At 37.1% G+C, this 14,654-nt stretch overlaps 1 protein-coding gene across 1 annotated transcript in view; it reads right to left on the reverse strand.

The window, feature by feature from the left end:
• The window catches only part of COBLL1 (cordon-bleu WH2 repeat protein like 1), a 44,792-nt gene extending 35,322 nt beyond the window's left edge, over nt 1-9,470 (reverse strand). Inside the window, 3 exon segments of the mRNA XM_035896169.1 lie at nt 44-223; nt 3,261-3,310; nt 9,414-9,470. Coding sequence (XP_035752062.1) covers nt 44-223; nt 3,261-3,310; nt 9,414-9,470 — 287 coding nt within the window.
• Between the last annotated feature and the right edge of the window lie 5,184 nt (nt 9,471-14,654).

Genomic DNA, 14,654 nt, shown 5'->3' on the forward strand with positions numbered 1-14,654 from the left:
CAAAAAAGAAAATTAGACAAAAATGTCACTCTGTGTAACTTACCTCCCATTAACTGTAGTATATTTGATCACGTCTCCTGGTAGGACCACTGATAGTTCAATATCTTTGTCAATTACATTCTCTTTCTGTTCCATGATGAGGTTGGCTGATGCCGTGTCATCAAATGGAGAAACAGCAATGGGTTTTGTTTCAGACGGAGGAGGCGGTGCTTTAGATTTTCTTCTGAAATAAATGGATAAAAATTAAGTCAAGTATGTATGTATACATATGATTCCACACTGGCAAACTAACAAGTTTCAGAACAGGAATGAACCACACTTAACTCTTTTCACTCAGACCGTGTAAGTGATATGTGCAAGGAAGGGATGAGAGAATAATTTAAGCAATCGATCAGTGGTGATAGAAGATACAACAGGCTAAGGCATCTATCATATAAAAAAAAAAAAAAAGCCTAATAAACATCAAGCCAAAACAAAAAGGGGTTTTTAATATATATTAAAAATTCATTAAGTAAATTCATTACTTTTTTTTCCTCCCTTGAGTTATGTAAAGGACCCTATTTGTGCATTCTCCAAACAGATTTACTGGATTAGTATAAACAGAAATACTGTATTATGCAGTATGAATTCAAATTGCACTGACAGTACATTTAATATGTAGGATAGTTAGGCGAGGGAATGATCACACTTTTCCTCCCGAAGTTTTCTTTTGATTATTAAGATCATTCAAACAAATACTACCAGCTCTAGTCTATTTACTTCTATACAGTAACAGCAGTATAACCAATACTCCTGCATTGTAATATTTCTTGACATCCGAGTCACAATATGCTTTCATATTTTCCCTTCACTTATGCTGATTTCCTTTTTTAATTTTATCACTGTCCTTTCCCATCTTAGTGACAAGCCAGTATACTCTTGAACACAAAGAGTGATCAGTAAATAAGTTTCACTTATTTCACGTAAAAAAAAAAATATCCAAAATGGTATAAAGGAAAACTTTCTACATTTCTTAATATATTTATGCTACAGTAAATTCTGAAGGCAGGACTCTCATGTCCTACAACATATAGTGCAGCATCCCCTTTTATTCAAATAACTTTTCAAAATTCACTGACATTGTCACAAGGAAAAGATAATTATTATTAAGAATTCCACCATTAAAAACAAAACCAAAAGGACACTGTGGAGACACATTACCTCATGAGAACTTTTTAACTTCTTGTAAACATTCTTTTAAAAAAGCTTGAATGGAGCCACATTCACGGAAAGTTAAAATACATTTCAAACATAGTACACAAAGGTTCCAAAAATACGCTTGCAATTTAGATTCTGGAGCTGTAACAAAGTTTGTTGACTTTAAACATAACCAAAGAAATTAACTTCTATAATTGTCATAGAGAATTAAACAAAAGATGTAGCGTAAAACAATTAGAAACACACATCTATGACCTTCCTTGGGAAAACAAAGTTTAAAGTCACTCACAATGAAGAACAAACAAGGTCCAGAGCAGCATTGCAAAAGATGACTGTGTAACGAGACTTCACATGACCGATCGGTTGCTGAAAGTGCTTAGTGTTTTGAACTTCAGAACTCTGTGCTGAATAATTAACTATTCACAGCCTCTCAGCTACGCGGGAGTACTCACAGACCTCCAAAACATGCTGAATGAGGATTCGCCATCAAAATTTATAGCTCCTCTCTGTTAATGTTTTAAATTAGGTTTGATGAACACCGCGTACAATTTGAGACATGTGGCATTAGCTGCAAATTTAACTTCGGTCTCTACAGCAGCTCGCCTGGGTTATGTGAACGTTGCAAAATGTATGAAACAAACTTCTTTTTATTCCTCCCCCATTTTTTTCCCATGGCTTTTACCTTTCATATAACTGCCAAAAAGAAATTGTTAGCCAATACAGAACATCAATACAATTATTAAAAAAAACCCTAAAAATTCACCCTATGACGTTATTATAATACAAAAAAAAGACAAACACAAAGCAAAGCAGTACTGCTTTTCCCCTTCTATACTCACTGTTGCATCTTTAAGTCACTTCAAATGACTGTTAAATGATATTTAGCACAACTGAACTCAGAATTGAATCCTTGAAGACTACATGCCACAAAGATTTGTCTGCAAATGCTAGCGGACTCTATTCTCCATTAAGCAGACGAATGCAATTTCATTACTGGAACTCTACTATCACCAGAGAGTGCTCAATCACACACAGCAATAAATGCATAGCCCACATCAGTAAAATGCGGGTTTATTTATACAGTGTCTAACTTACTAAGTAGAGAGCTAGAACTGATAAAATACTCTTGTCAAAACTTGTGTGCAACAGCTATATAGATGAAGTTCCATGGATTTATAAAGAACACGTGGGGTCAGGCAGTGTAACAAGGTCAGCTGAACCCCCACATACACCATAACAAAGAGAATAAATTCCCTATCATATAAAAATAATACTTTAGAGGTCAGAAAAAAGGTGTTCAGTAAATGGTCTCAATTTATACCACCTTTCATGTTCAGATCGCTTCCAGATGTGTGAGGCCCTAAGCAGACCTATTCTAATTTTCAAAAGTAAACATTAGAAGGCGTTAGAACAACCAAAACCATATTCTATTTTCATGGCTACTAGGGAACTACAGGAAAGCTGTGGGAAGCATCAAAGTACAGCGTATTCAGCTATGACATAGAGGAAGTTAAAAGAGAAATTTTAACCAAATAAGGCCACAACTCATAATAAGAACTCCTCTGGAAATTGTGCTGCAGTATCCTACGCAATGCAGGTCCTCATTCCTTCCTTGTCTCCATAGGTCCCAGCCCCATCAACGGACTGACTTTTTCTGCACCGGACATTAAAACTGCCAATCTCAACTCACTTTAAGGGATGTGCTCCCCACTGTCTATCACCAGATAAACAATCCCAGCTACCTAATACACTGCAACAGCTTGAATGTCGTCTTCTGCTTAATCAATTGCTCAAGACAAAGTAGGAAAGAAAAAAAGAAAAGTTTCTTTGCTTCTTCCTAGCCCTGGAGAAGGCAGCTAGAGGGACACCCACAATGTTCTCACAGGGCCCCACAAACACAAGCTGGTGCAGCCTGGGCAGAGTTTGTAGTTCCCTTGTTACCAGTGTGTCTGGAGCCCGCTGCTTATGGCAAGTCTTTCAGCCAGCCCTCATCTTGTGAGATTGTATTGCTCCCAAGAGAATTGATTCATAACTCTTAGAAATTCAAATTTCTGAAGTCCCACCTGCAATTCCCACCAGTCTTTGTGACAAAATACAGTTTGTGTAAAGACATTAAAGAATTCTTTCAGTCAAATGCAGGTAGAAGACTTCATCATTTTGTTAAGAAAAAACAATAAATCTTTTAAAATCAGATGTGAGGCCACAAAGTCAACATTTTATATGCTTCAGATCCCCCTTCTACAGAATAAAGTGTCATTGCTGTATCTCAACATAATTCCTGCTTGCCAAAAAAAAAAAAAAAAAAAAAAAAGTCAGTGATCTGAATGTGTGGAAGCCCTTTTTAAAATAAAGGTCCGACACAGTAAATAAATAAAGCATCTATTTATTTGATTTTCAAAAAATTCCTGTTAGAAAGTTACAAGCAGTATATTTTTAACTATCAGTAACTAGAGAAAGGCACTTTAAAATAATGAGAAATACTTGAACTGACAGTGACCTGGATATTCCAGTTATCACCAGCACTTCCTTTTGATAAGGATCACTTTCCAAAAAAAATGGAAAAAAAAAAAAAAAAAAAGGAAATTATCTGCTAGGTTTGTGCACAACCAAAGGCTACAGCATAAAAAAATCTGCCTCTTCAAATCCTGAATTGAAGGAATATTCATGTTTACAGCACTTCCCATTTTGAATTACATGAGACATTATACAAAGACAGCACAATAACCCTCTCTCTGAAATTATTTTGGATCTAACCTCCAACATCAGAACCATCTCGAGTTTTCTATACAATCCCCTAAGAGGTGATAAAAGTCATCAGGGACCTGACCTGCAATTCAGTCATCTCTCAAGTACTGAAAAAGTTCATTAAACATAGTACAGTATAAACCTTCTACTGCACAACAGATAGATTTAAATTTGTTAATTTGACTTATGGCACCATGAAGAATACTGGTTTATACAAAGAGCAACTACGTATTTCTTTTATATCAAACATTACAAAATTACATATGCCAGAAGTACAAGAAGGACTTAAATTTATTTTCACTCAAAGTCAGAAAACGATCCAGCTCTACCAAGATCATGAGAGGAAAAAGGCCACTGCAATAAAGCTTCTTCTAGAGCTTTTCTTCCCTTTGACCTCTCATTCCAAGCAATTATTATAATGCTTTCTCAAGTATTACAGTAATGGTGCTCCACTGCTATGCCATAGTAGCAGACAGCCAAAACCTTGTATGTCATCTGCTCAACCAAGGAACAGCTGAACAAGAGTTCAGGCCTACATTAAGTACAATAATTTGTTTTGTTTACAATGATACATCAGTTTTGGCCAAAGGGTATACAAAATATTTAAACCCATAATTTCACCTATAAGCATTCCCAGCCCAACACTCATCTTTAATACTCATAGAACAAATTTGTCTTCTGCACTAAGCAAAGATCATGGAAGTACTAACTTCTCTCCTGTTACTCAGCTCCCTCTTTGGGGATTATGGTTTCACAGAATCACCACTGCACATCTTCAGATCAAACAATACTTGCTAGGGAAAACCTTGGAGACAACTGCAGCATTACTATCTGATTTTGCTCAGCATAGTCCCACAAATGACAAAAGTTATCAATACAAGTCACTCAAAAAAAATAAAATATCACTGCTATATGTTTTAGGGCACATGTATAGATAACTTTAAAAAAAAAAAAAAAAGGAGAAGTAGTATTTCATAAGACATGTGTTCAGTAATCCACATTTTCAGTTAGTTTGCAAGTTGGAGCTCCCGAATTGAGATTTGATAATTACATAAACACATGAAAAATTGAGTATTTTACGAGTGTCTGTTGTCTATGGGCCGGTCTGAAACACCGGTTTCATCTGCAGTGTAATTACGGATTATACTTTTGTTTTCTTTCCTTTAGTGAAATGCAGCTTGATTTTCATTTTTATTGTTCTTAATTTGAATACTAACAATCACATTGACGTATCTATTCCATGTGGAGGGTTTTTCTTTTAGTTTGAGAACTGGAATACACAGCTTTTCTTGTTATAGTAGCTACAGAAATGTGGTAAAGTCACTCTGCATAACCTTGTGTTAGACTGAAATGAAAATACCCAAGAAATACAACCTTTACTTTTCCCATCCCTACCCCAACCAGCATAGCAAAATAGCCTATATATGAGCACAGGATTTATCTTCTATGCACGTGAAGCTTTTTTTGCTGTGATCCAATATTTGGCATCTAGTCTCTTAAAGCAAAAATAAAAAAAAACTTCTTCCAAAGATCATTGTTAAATTCTATGTTTTCACTGAGTAATGTGTAATAAGGTATATATTTTCATTAGAGATTTTGTTAAAAATCTGTCTTAAAAAACAAAACCTTAACAGCTAACATCCTACAACATATGAATTTTTATTTTCCTGTATGTTATTAGCAAAGAGCAGACCATTCCCGAGTCCCTAAATTATCTGTTCATCATCATGTGGAAACATTGCATGGTATCAGTTAAGTCAACAGCGTCATAGTATGTATAGCTACAACAGCATACATACGTGTTTATTGCAAGTACACATCTGAACATTTTGCAATACTTGATGGTAAGTCCACTGGCTAGCACACCTTTAAAATTATATTTATTTCATACCACAACACAAGGTTATCTGTATTTCTCACTTTCAGAGAGACTTCTCTTTCACATCTTGGATTCACTGATTCCGATTCTGGCTTCTTCCAGCCCAAGTCTGAAGCTGACAGAAAAAGAACTGACTAGAAGCCCTTCACTTTACACTGCCCAATGAATTGGAGCTTTTCTCACAAAAAAACACTTTTAGCTTTCTCCAAAAATGGAAAAGATGAGTTTGTTTATAAGCTTCTAGGGATTCTCCCCCTTAATGACTATTACGCTCAGAAAACGGAAGTGAGAACATCACCTGTAACTACCTACACTACATCTTAACCACCTTTCACTGCCATTTGTTGCATCCTACCTCCTCCACACATGTTGCTTGAAACAAACACTGGAATTTTTTCAGTCACTTTTAGTTTTAGATCAAGAAGTCAAAAGTTATGCTATAGTTGTATCAAACCACCCTCCGCACAGCTGTATTGTTCTTGCGTTTCAGCAACTGAGTTTAATACTAACTAGCATCAGCAAAAGTCTGTGTATTTTAATCTGCAGTAAGAACAAGGATTCACAAAATCCTCCTGCCAAAGAAAGTACAGTTGCCTCTGTACAACACGTTTTATGTTACAGCACACTCATTGGTAAATTACAGTTCACTGCTTAGATTTTTCTGATCAGGGCTTGAAATGGGAAGTCCCTAAATTTATTTACCTTCTGCTACCTTTACAATTGCACTGTACAAATTTTAGCTCTAATACTCCTCCAAGTAAGACTACAACCCATCAAGTCAAATCTATTGGAGAACAATGATTGCTGAAAGGAGTATGCTTTTAGGAGCACCTCCAGATGAAAGAATACCTCCAAGACAAAGAATGAGAAATAAACTGTTCGGAGACTAATATAACACCTCAACTCCTCCTTCTGTTTTCTTCAGTCACTCTGTCAGTTCCGGATGTTCAGTGCTGTTTTGCCCTAAAGCTGCTACAATACAGAATTCATACCAAGACCATCCCATAGTGGGAAATGGGCACTGTGCAGTACAGGTATATGAAATGACCAAGTCATTTCCTTGAATCTTTACAACTTGCTAAGCACATAAGGCTATGAAGGCAAAGCTCCAGAACTAACAGTCAATAAGTAGACTTTGCTCCTGAAGAAGAGAGTTCCCACCTTGAGGTGGGCATGAAGGTACAGAAGTCAGGCAACTCCTGAAAACTTCCCTTAGTGGAGTCTAGGGTTTACAGCATGAAGCTCATGCAATGGATCAACTTAAGTGGCTGCCGTTTGAGAATTTGTGTCCTTTCTTCAGGTAAAGTTACTGTCGACTGGTAGAGCCCATCGTGTGTTTGGGTCTCATACTGAGAGACTAATACAAATCAACATATGAACAGGGAAAAAGGCTTAGATAAAAAAAGAAAGCTAACCACAACAGCCTGCAAGGAGATCAAGAACCAAGCTTGAAATAAACTATAGATTAGAGAAACCAAGCAAATCAAACAAACAAAAAACCCCAAATGCTGAAGATATGAAGGAAAAAACCAGAAACAGCTTTTTCCCTGGTCACTGTATATCTGTTTTAAAGACAATCAAACTGAAGAGTCCAGACATCTCACCTCAAACAAGTATCACAGAATGGCAGACACCAAAAGCATCACAACCACTCCCAGCTTTGACTCACCTTTTCATAATACATGAAATACGTATACAATCATTACACTCAGCATGAATCTTTACCTTTGCTTAAGACCAATAGCGGTATGTATACACACCATCAAACTTCTTTGTTCCTCCCTCCTCATGTAAAACAGTCTCATTTTTTCTTATGCAAGGAAATTAAACACTGAAGGTAGTCTTGAATGGCACATTTAACTGGTACTTTCAATTCTAGCACTGCTTGCCAAGAATCTAAAAAAAAAAAAAGTCACAAAACTGATAATATTTTGTCTTCCTCTGGACATTGATTACTTTGTTTTCACATAACTGCATTTGGATCACAGAAAAGAGAATCCTCAGTAGTGTGTTGCTTTCTTCTCTAATGTTGTAATACATTGTCCACATTCATCTTTTAATGAAAGTCTTAAAACAATATAGTTTTCTTAATCACAATCCTTAAGACCAGACAACTTCTGGAACACGACAGAAAAGCTATTCTAAAACACTAAGATTTGTTCTGCATATTAGAAGATGACCAATTTTGGTTTTAAAGTATCAGCAGACCATAATGAGCAGTTTCTAAAGTGGAAACACTTCTTCACACCCTCTAACTCTGTCTGAACTTCCTACTTAGGTCTGTGGCTGATGTTCTGTAAGAAGAGACATCCACATGGGACTATAAACATAAAATTAATCTAAGAACTATTCTCATTTCATTCCTAATGGAGCTTTTTCACCATGTCTGGCATTCTCACAGTAAGATTAACCTGAAAACATTTAACATTTATCTGAAGACTTCCATTGAGTCTCTAACTTGCCATCAGCTCTACTTCTACTTAAATCATGCTCAAAGAACAGTCTGCTGTTGCTCATGAAAAGAACCTCTCTTTCTGGTGGAACTTAAAATAACAACTTTTAACTGGAGTTTGGCTAGTTGAAATACCACATTCTATTCAAGTTGACTAAGTTATTACCAGGCACACAGGTTTCTATACAAAATCTGGGTTGCCAGAAGCGCTGCAAAAAAGGTTACATTTAAGTTAGTTTTAACATCCTGCAGTATTCTAATATTTATTCTTAACATTAAGCAGCCCAAGAATTTGCTGTACCAGCCTCACGGCATCTATATAATGTGCCTGTCAGCCTTGATACTAGGCTTTCATCTCTAGATCAATATCACTGTTTGATACACAGTCTATCTCTTTATTTCTACGATAAAAGCACCAGCTGGATGTTAAGATCAAGGTACGGATCAATGAGAATCAAGCACTGTCCGTTCTTAGGTTATCCCTTCAAGCCAGGCTTACAATACATGTAGGACAAAATAAAGGTAAAATATTTGCTGTACCTGCTCCATAGAGAAATATGAGCTTTCAGGTTCTAAACTCATACACTTAGTTATTTGGGAAAGGCTCTGAGTTTATATTGTAAGAATATTGTATCTAGCAGGTGGCTCAACAGGTACCAAAAAACCCCAAAGCTCAGAAACACATTGAAATTCAAAGTTCAGTTTCCAGGTAAAGGAACAAACATGAACAATTTGTAAGTCTCTTGTGATAATGGGGTATTTCACAGTGCAATTTTCTATACCTATTCTCAATTCTTAAGGCTGAAAGGAGACCAATATTGCAAATAATACTGGTATTTTAAAAATATTCCATACGAATCAGATGGTACTAGAAATGAGGCACTGGGTAAATAGCTCTCCCAACACAAAAACATGTTGTACAACAGATATACCAACTGACATGCCAGTAGTAATGCTACGGGATATGATAAGATTAATAATAAACTGATCTTTGAAGACTACCTCTATGAGTTTACTCAGAGAGGTTCCAGTGAACAACAAATCATCTACAGATGATGTCTGTCTTATGCCTATATTCAGATGACTGCTACAACAAAAGCAAAAAAAAAAAAGTAAAAAAAAAGTAAAATACCTACATTACCACTCTCCATAAATAAACTGGAGCAAGAAAACAAGGCATCCCTGGAATCAAGACATGTTTTCAAAGCTCCTGCTAGAGAGGTGTTTTTCTTAGTCAATGGGATGCGCAGAATCACCCCCTAACTAGCCTCGTAGCTCTGAGGAAAAGAATTTTTTTTAAAAAGTCTTATCCTAGAGAGAAATAAATCACAGGACTGGGATGGTAACCATGACAGTAAGGTGAAAGCTTAATGGAATCTTTGGACATCTGGTTCACACTAAAAGCGGGAAAGCAGTAAATGAATCCTCCAGTTCCCTCCAGACCATTTGGAACAGACACTTGCTGGCCTGATTGTCTGTCCCCATGGCAGTGGCAGTCTTGAAAACAGAAGAGACTGTATTTGAGCCATAATTCATGCAATGTTTTTTCTTATTATAAGGAAAAAGTGGAGATTCAGAGGCAACAAACACAAATCTCAGTGGTATGGGCATGTTTTTAATTGTGCCCTTCTTAGCATTAGGGGCACCAACTCCAGTATAAGCTTATATAACGTAATTAAGTCAGGAACAAATTTGAAGCTTTTCTAGAAAAACTATTTATTCATTGATGGTCAAAGCCAAATCATAACAATTATTACAATGACCTTTTCAAGCTCAGTTAAAACATGACAGACTACCCCACTCCTGAGCACAGACAGCCACTGACTTAGTGTTGTCTCACACCATCCAACAAAACATAGTTAGCTCCTCTCTCAGCATAAGAATTGCCTCGCTGTTAGGAAGACAGCCAAGAGCTCAGAATCCTAGCAGGCAACAGAGGATAAAAAATAGTTTATGCTACAAATTAGCATAGAGTTTATTATTATTATTATTGAGGAATTACAGAAATGTTTTCAGATACAAAAGTTCCTTACAGCACATTCTGTTATACCAAAAAAAGTATTTATTTTTCTCCTAAAAAAAAAAAGTAAATAAGAAACAAACAGAAAAGAAGAGGTGTAGTGGAAAACTAGTTTTCGACGACATTACTTCTATGGAAGTTAAGAACTTAGACTTCTGAAATAAACAGGACTAACACAAAATACAAATACAAGCTTGGGACATCCATGTGCAGCAAGCAAATACTTATATCTACTTGCAACCTTTTCATAAAGTATAAAATGCAAAAAATAAGGCAGATTTACTACCAAAGTACAAAAAAACCTGAATGACATTCAAAACTATTAAAACATCATACGACTCATTTCAGTTATGAAAACAGCCTGACAGAAAGGAAGAAGAGCAGGGAAGAGAAAGCAGTAAATCTGTAACAGTAATTGAGTAATATATAACTGCCTGAATAAACAGGAAAAGAAAACAAAGAGCAGCTTGAACTGAAAGGGGGAGCTTAACCTTTGATACACTAATAAATCTAACAAATGCTTAAAACTCAAGCAAACGTATGTTACCTCCACTAGGAACAAACCTTCAAATCTTTTTCAAGAATTGCCATAAAAGGATGCTCATACAGATGTTTTTTCTCCTGTGACCAGTAAGAAAAGTTCAATTAAGGGCTCTCAAATGGAGCAAAACCTGAATCTGCCCTTCTGGCCGTTATCTCCTAGTCTTGAAAGCAGCTGTAACACCACGGTCTTTTCAAAGCCTGCAGATGAAACACCCAGGTCTACTCATGGCTTTTTCAGCTGCTATTCTGAACATCAATAGAGGTAAAAATTGTCAATTTATCTGAGCTTTTCTGCCGCTGCTTTTCTCTCCTGTTCAAAATCATGTTTTAGAAGTAACACTGGAGGCAGGCACTGGATGGATTTAGAGGTTCAGAAAGGTAAGGAAAAGAAAAGCAGAGCCACACAGCGGCCAGGAAAGAGGCTAATATGGACCCTTTCCTTTTCCCTCACATACACATATGCCTCAAGTACAGGTATGTGGGTGTAGGTGGGTAACAGATGAAATAATGCAGGACAGCAGCTAGGAAGCTCTGCAGTGGCAACAGGGAAGACAAACTTTACTCCCTCTTCCTTTTAGCGGCTATAAAAGGTTGGGTTCAACTGCGACAGTCCCATTTCACAGCTGAAAGTTCAGATACAAGGAGAATAATTGAGCCAAGCACAGCAATGCGACTTTGGAAAGCATTGCAGCTAATTCCAGGTGTTTGGAACAGAACAAGATTTCTCCTTTGTAAAGAGCTCTTCAGCCACCAGGAGCCTTCTCTTAGCAGTTATGTCCTTTCGTTACCTAAGCTTGGCAAAACTTCAAAGTGCTTTGTACATCTGCATAACCATGAAATAGGAGGGTTTAGTAAACTGGAGAACAGACGTGATATTAAACACTGGGAGATAACGGGAAGCAGGGAACGTTTCCTTTCCTGAGCAAGAAGCTTAAAAATATATATATACACACACATATATACACAGATTCTATGTGACAGATGAAGAATGGACAGAGAGTTCCTACACAGACAACCACATCAGCAAATAAGGCATCCTAGTTCATTACAGGAAGGAAGATGAAAGAGAAGAAAGTTAAGTTCAGGCTAAGAAATTGTATTAAAACAAGAATTTTCTTTACTAGCTTGGAAGGAAGCATCTTGGCAGTTAATATCCTGTAAACTAGGATGTAATAAAGAGGTTTCTCTCGAAGTTATGAACAATGTAGCTTTAGTTCCCCAAACAGAAGCACCGAGCGTCTCAGGCTAACACTCCTTGCAAAACTAAGAAATGCTTTGAGTACCTGCCACCAGGTTCTTCTGCTGGTCTTTCACAGCTTTTTCCCCTCAACACTCACTCCAATCCCTGCATCCTCCTCAGAAAGCAAAATGGGAAACCCTCTTACCTTCAGGAACAGGGTTGCATTCACTATTGCCTCAAGTGTCAGTGCTGCTGCTGAGGCTGTGTGAGGGGAGATGGGTGGTATGAAGCAGGGCCAGAAGTCCTGTCCCAGCTCTCTTCATAGCATAAGCCCAGCCAGCGGTTCTCATAGCCCCCCCCCCCTGCCACTGGCAGCGGAAGTTCCCTCCCCTTTGTCCTACTTTAACTTAAACGCCCTCACTGGCTGGCAATTCAGGGCCCCAAAAGAATGCTGTTACCTCCTCCCCAAACTCATCCCCATCTACATACAAGAGCTATCATCAGCCCCCTCTTCTGCTTTCTTCTGCACACTCAAAATCCCCTAGATCCATTTCTTACTGGATTCTTGCAACAGGCAAGGAAGGAAGACGACAGTTCTTCAGAGAAAGCTGGCTCATTGCATGATGCTGGTAACACCAAAGCTGTTTTGGATGACCCATTACTTCCGTTAAAAGCCTCTGCTCTTTCTGAAAAAGGGTACAGGACTTCAGCATTAACTATAAAGTAGGAAAAAATTCTTTAGGGAAGGGAGAAGTGTACTTCTTACTAACCTTTGTAATGATTATAATCATCAGAGCAGTCTGCTCTGGGAAGTGTAGAGAAACTTTCCTATACAACTATGCTGATGAATAATTTGCTGTAACTACTATGTCACACTCCTGTACTCACCCTCTCATCCTTTTCAACTTTCACTATCCCAAGTTTACACCCCGTATTTTTCACTGCTGAGTTTTTAATGTATTAACATATGACTCAGTGCCAGAAGCATACTGACTTTTACAAGAAGTTCAGCTGAACAAGATTTCTTAAATTCTTTCTTTGTTGCTGCAAGCAAAGTGCATCTTGGCATTGTGCAGTTATTTAGGTATTTTAGTCTATTTAGGTATTACAAAATTGTTTTAATGCTTTCCACAATAAATGAAAGTGATATATAATGTTCAACGAAAACACAGAACACACAGCAAGGGCTCTATTATATTAAACACTAAAGGCATTAACTTTTACAAGTTATTAAAAACAAGTATTTTTCCTCCAAACAAAATTTTAGATCAAAATCAGATTAAAGACAATCAAAGTCAGAAAAGTCTTAGCATCTGCATGAAATAACAACATTCCTCATTTAAAATAATCTCAATAACCTCATTTGAACTTCTAGCCCCCAAATCATCAACTTAAAAGTAAAATATGGAAGAGCTTCTACACACAAAAATGCACCGCTGAAATTTCAGCAGTCCATCCACATGGATAAATTTACAGGTCCTTATAGACCCTCATCTTTGAGCCAGAAACAAGATATTTAAAAAAAAACAAAAAACAAAAAAACCAAAAAACTTTTGCACCTTGGAATGGAAGAATTATGTACTTTCTCCGAAAACAGAAGAGACATGAGTTCTTCCTTTTCACAAGCCTGAGTTCCAGCAATTTATGTACTGCACTACACCCAAATTCTACCTTCCCTCAAAGAGCAAGGACTTCAATGCTGCTGCAGATATATAATGATTGGTAAATATTTTTCCTCTCAGCAGGTGTTAGGACAAGTTCAACCAAACAAGCAAGGAAATGTTGTGTAAATGCCAACATTTGCATCCTTAGTCTTACAAAATATGTGTCACTTTACATCAACAAGCATTTCCAGAATTCCCATTAACACCAACCAGCACAGTTCTGTGGGTCAAAGTTTTATCCATGTATAGCAAACAAAATTACTCTTAGTATGACACTCCCCAGTAAGATAAGACAAGTATTACTTTGGAGCCATACTGCTGATCGTCTAAATTGGAGAGGGAAGAAGAGCTATAAACTACTCTTCTGCTTACCTCCAGGATAACACAGGTTTTTCTTCTCCATCAAAATCAAGTGTATTTCTTTCAATAGCATGTGTAGGTAGAAGGGACGGAGTGTGTGTGTGCATGGCAAGCTCACTGTTGTTCCCTTCTGCTACTGGTGACAGCAGTAAGCCTACCTATTTATAATCCCACCACCTGACCAAACAGCCTACAGAGTACATCTGGAGATTTGTATAGCCACTAATCCTGACATATCTACTTCAGCCAATTCAAAAGAGAGTATTAAGTAGCTTTGTTATGTCTTCTGTGGCTTTATACCATAAAAAGAATCCAATCCTGTTTTCCACGCCCCTTTTATTTTTGCAAGATCAATTTAACAAGAAGTTTAAGAATTAGGACTCTTTCTTCCCTCCATGCTTTTTAGCCTTCCCTATTTCTCTGTCTGTAAGATACCAGACTAAACACTTCAGGTGAGCAAATTTTAGTGATCAGTGAAATACCTGGGCAGCACAGACAAATGCTCATTTACATCCAGTTAATTTGATCATCAGTACTACTTACAAAATTATTGAAGCTTAAGATCTTGATGAATCAATTTTGCAAACAGAAGTACAGTATTTACGCTGTCAGGA

Source organism: Egretta garzetta, unplaced genomic scaffold (assembly GCF_000687185.1).
Source record: "Egretta garzetta isolate BGI_Z169 unplaced genomic scaffold, ASM68718v1 scaffold16, whole genome shotgun sequence".
Lineage (NCBI taxonomy): Eukaryota > Metazoa > Chordata > Aves > Pelecaniformes > Ardeidae > Egretta > Egretta garzetta.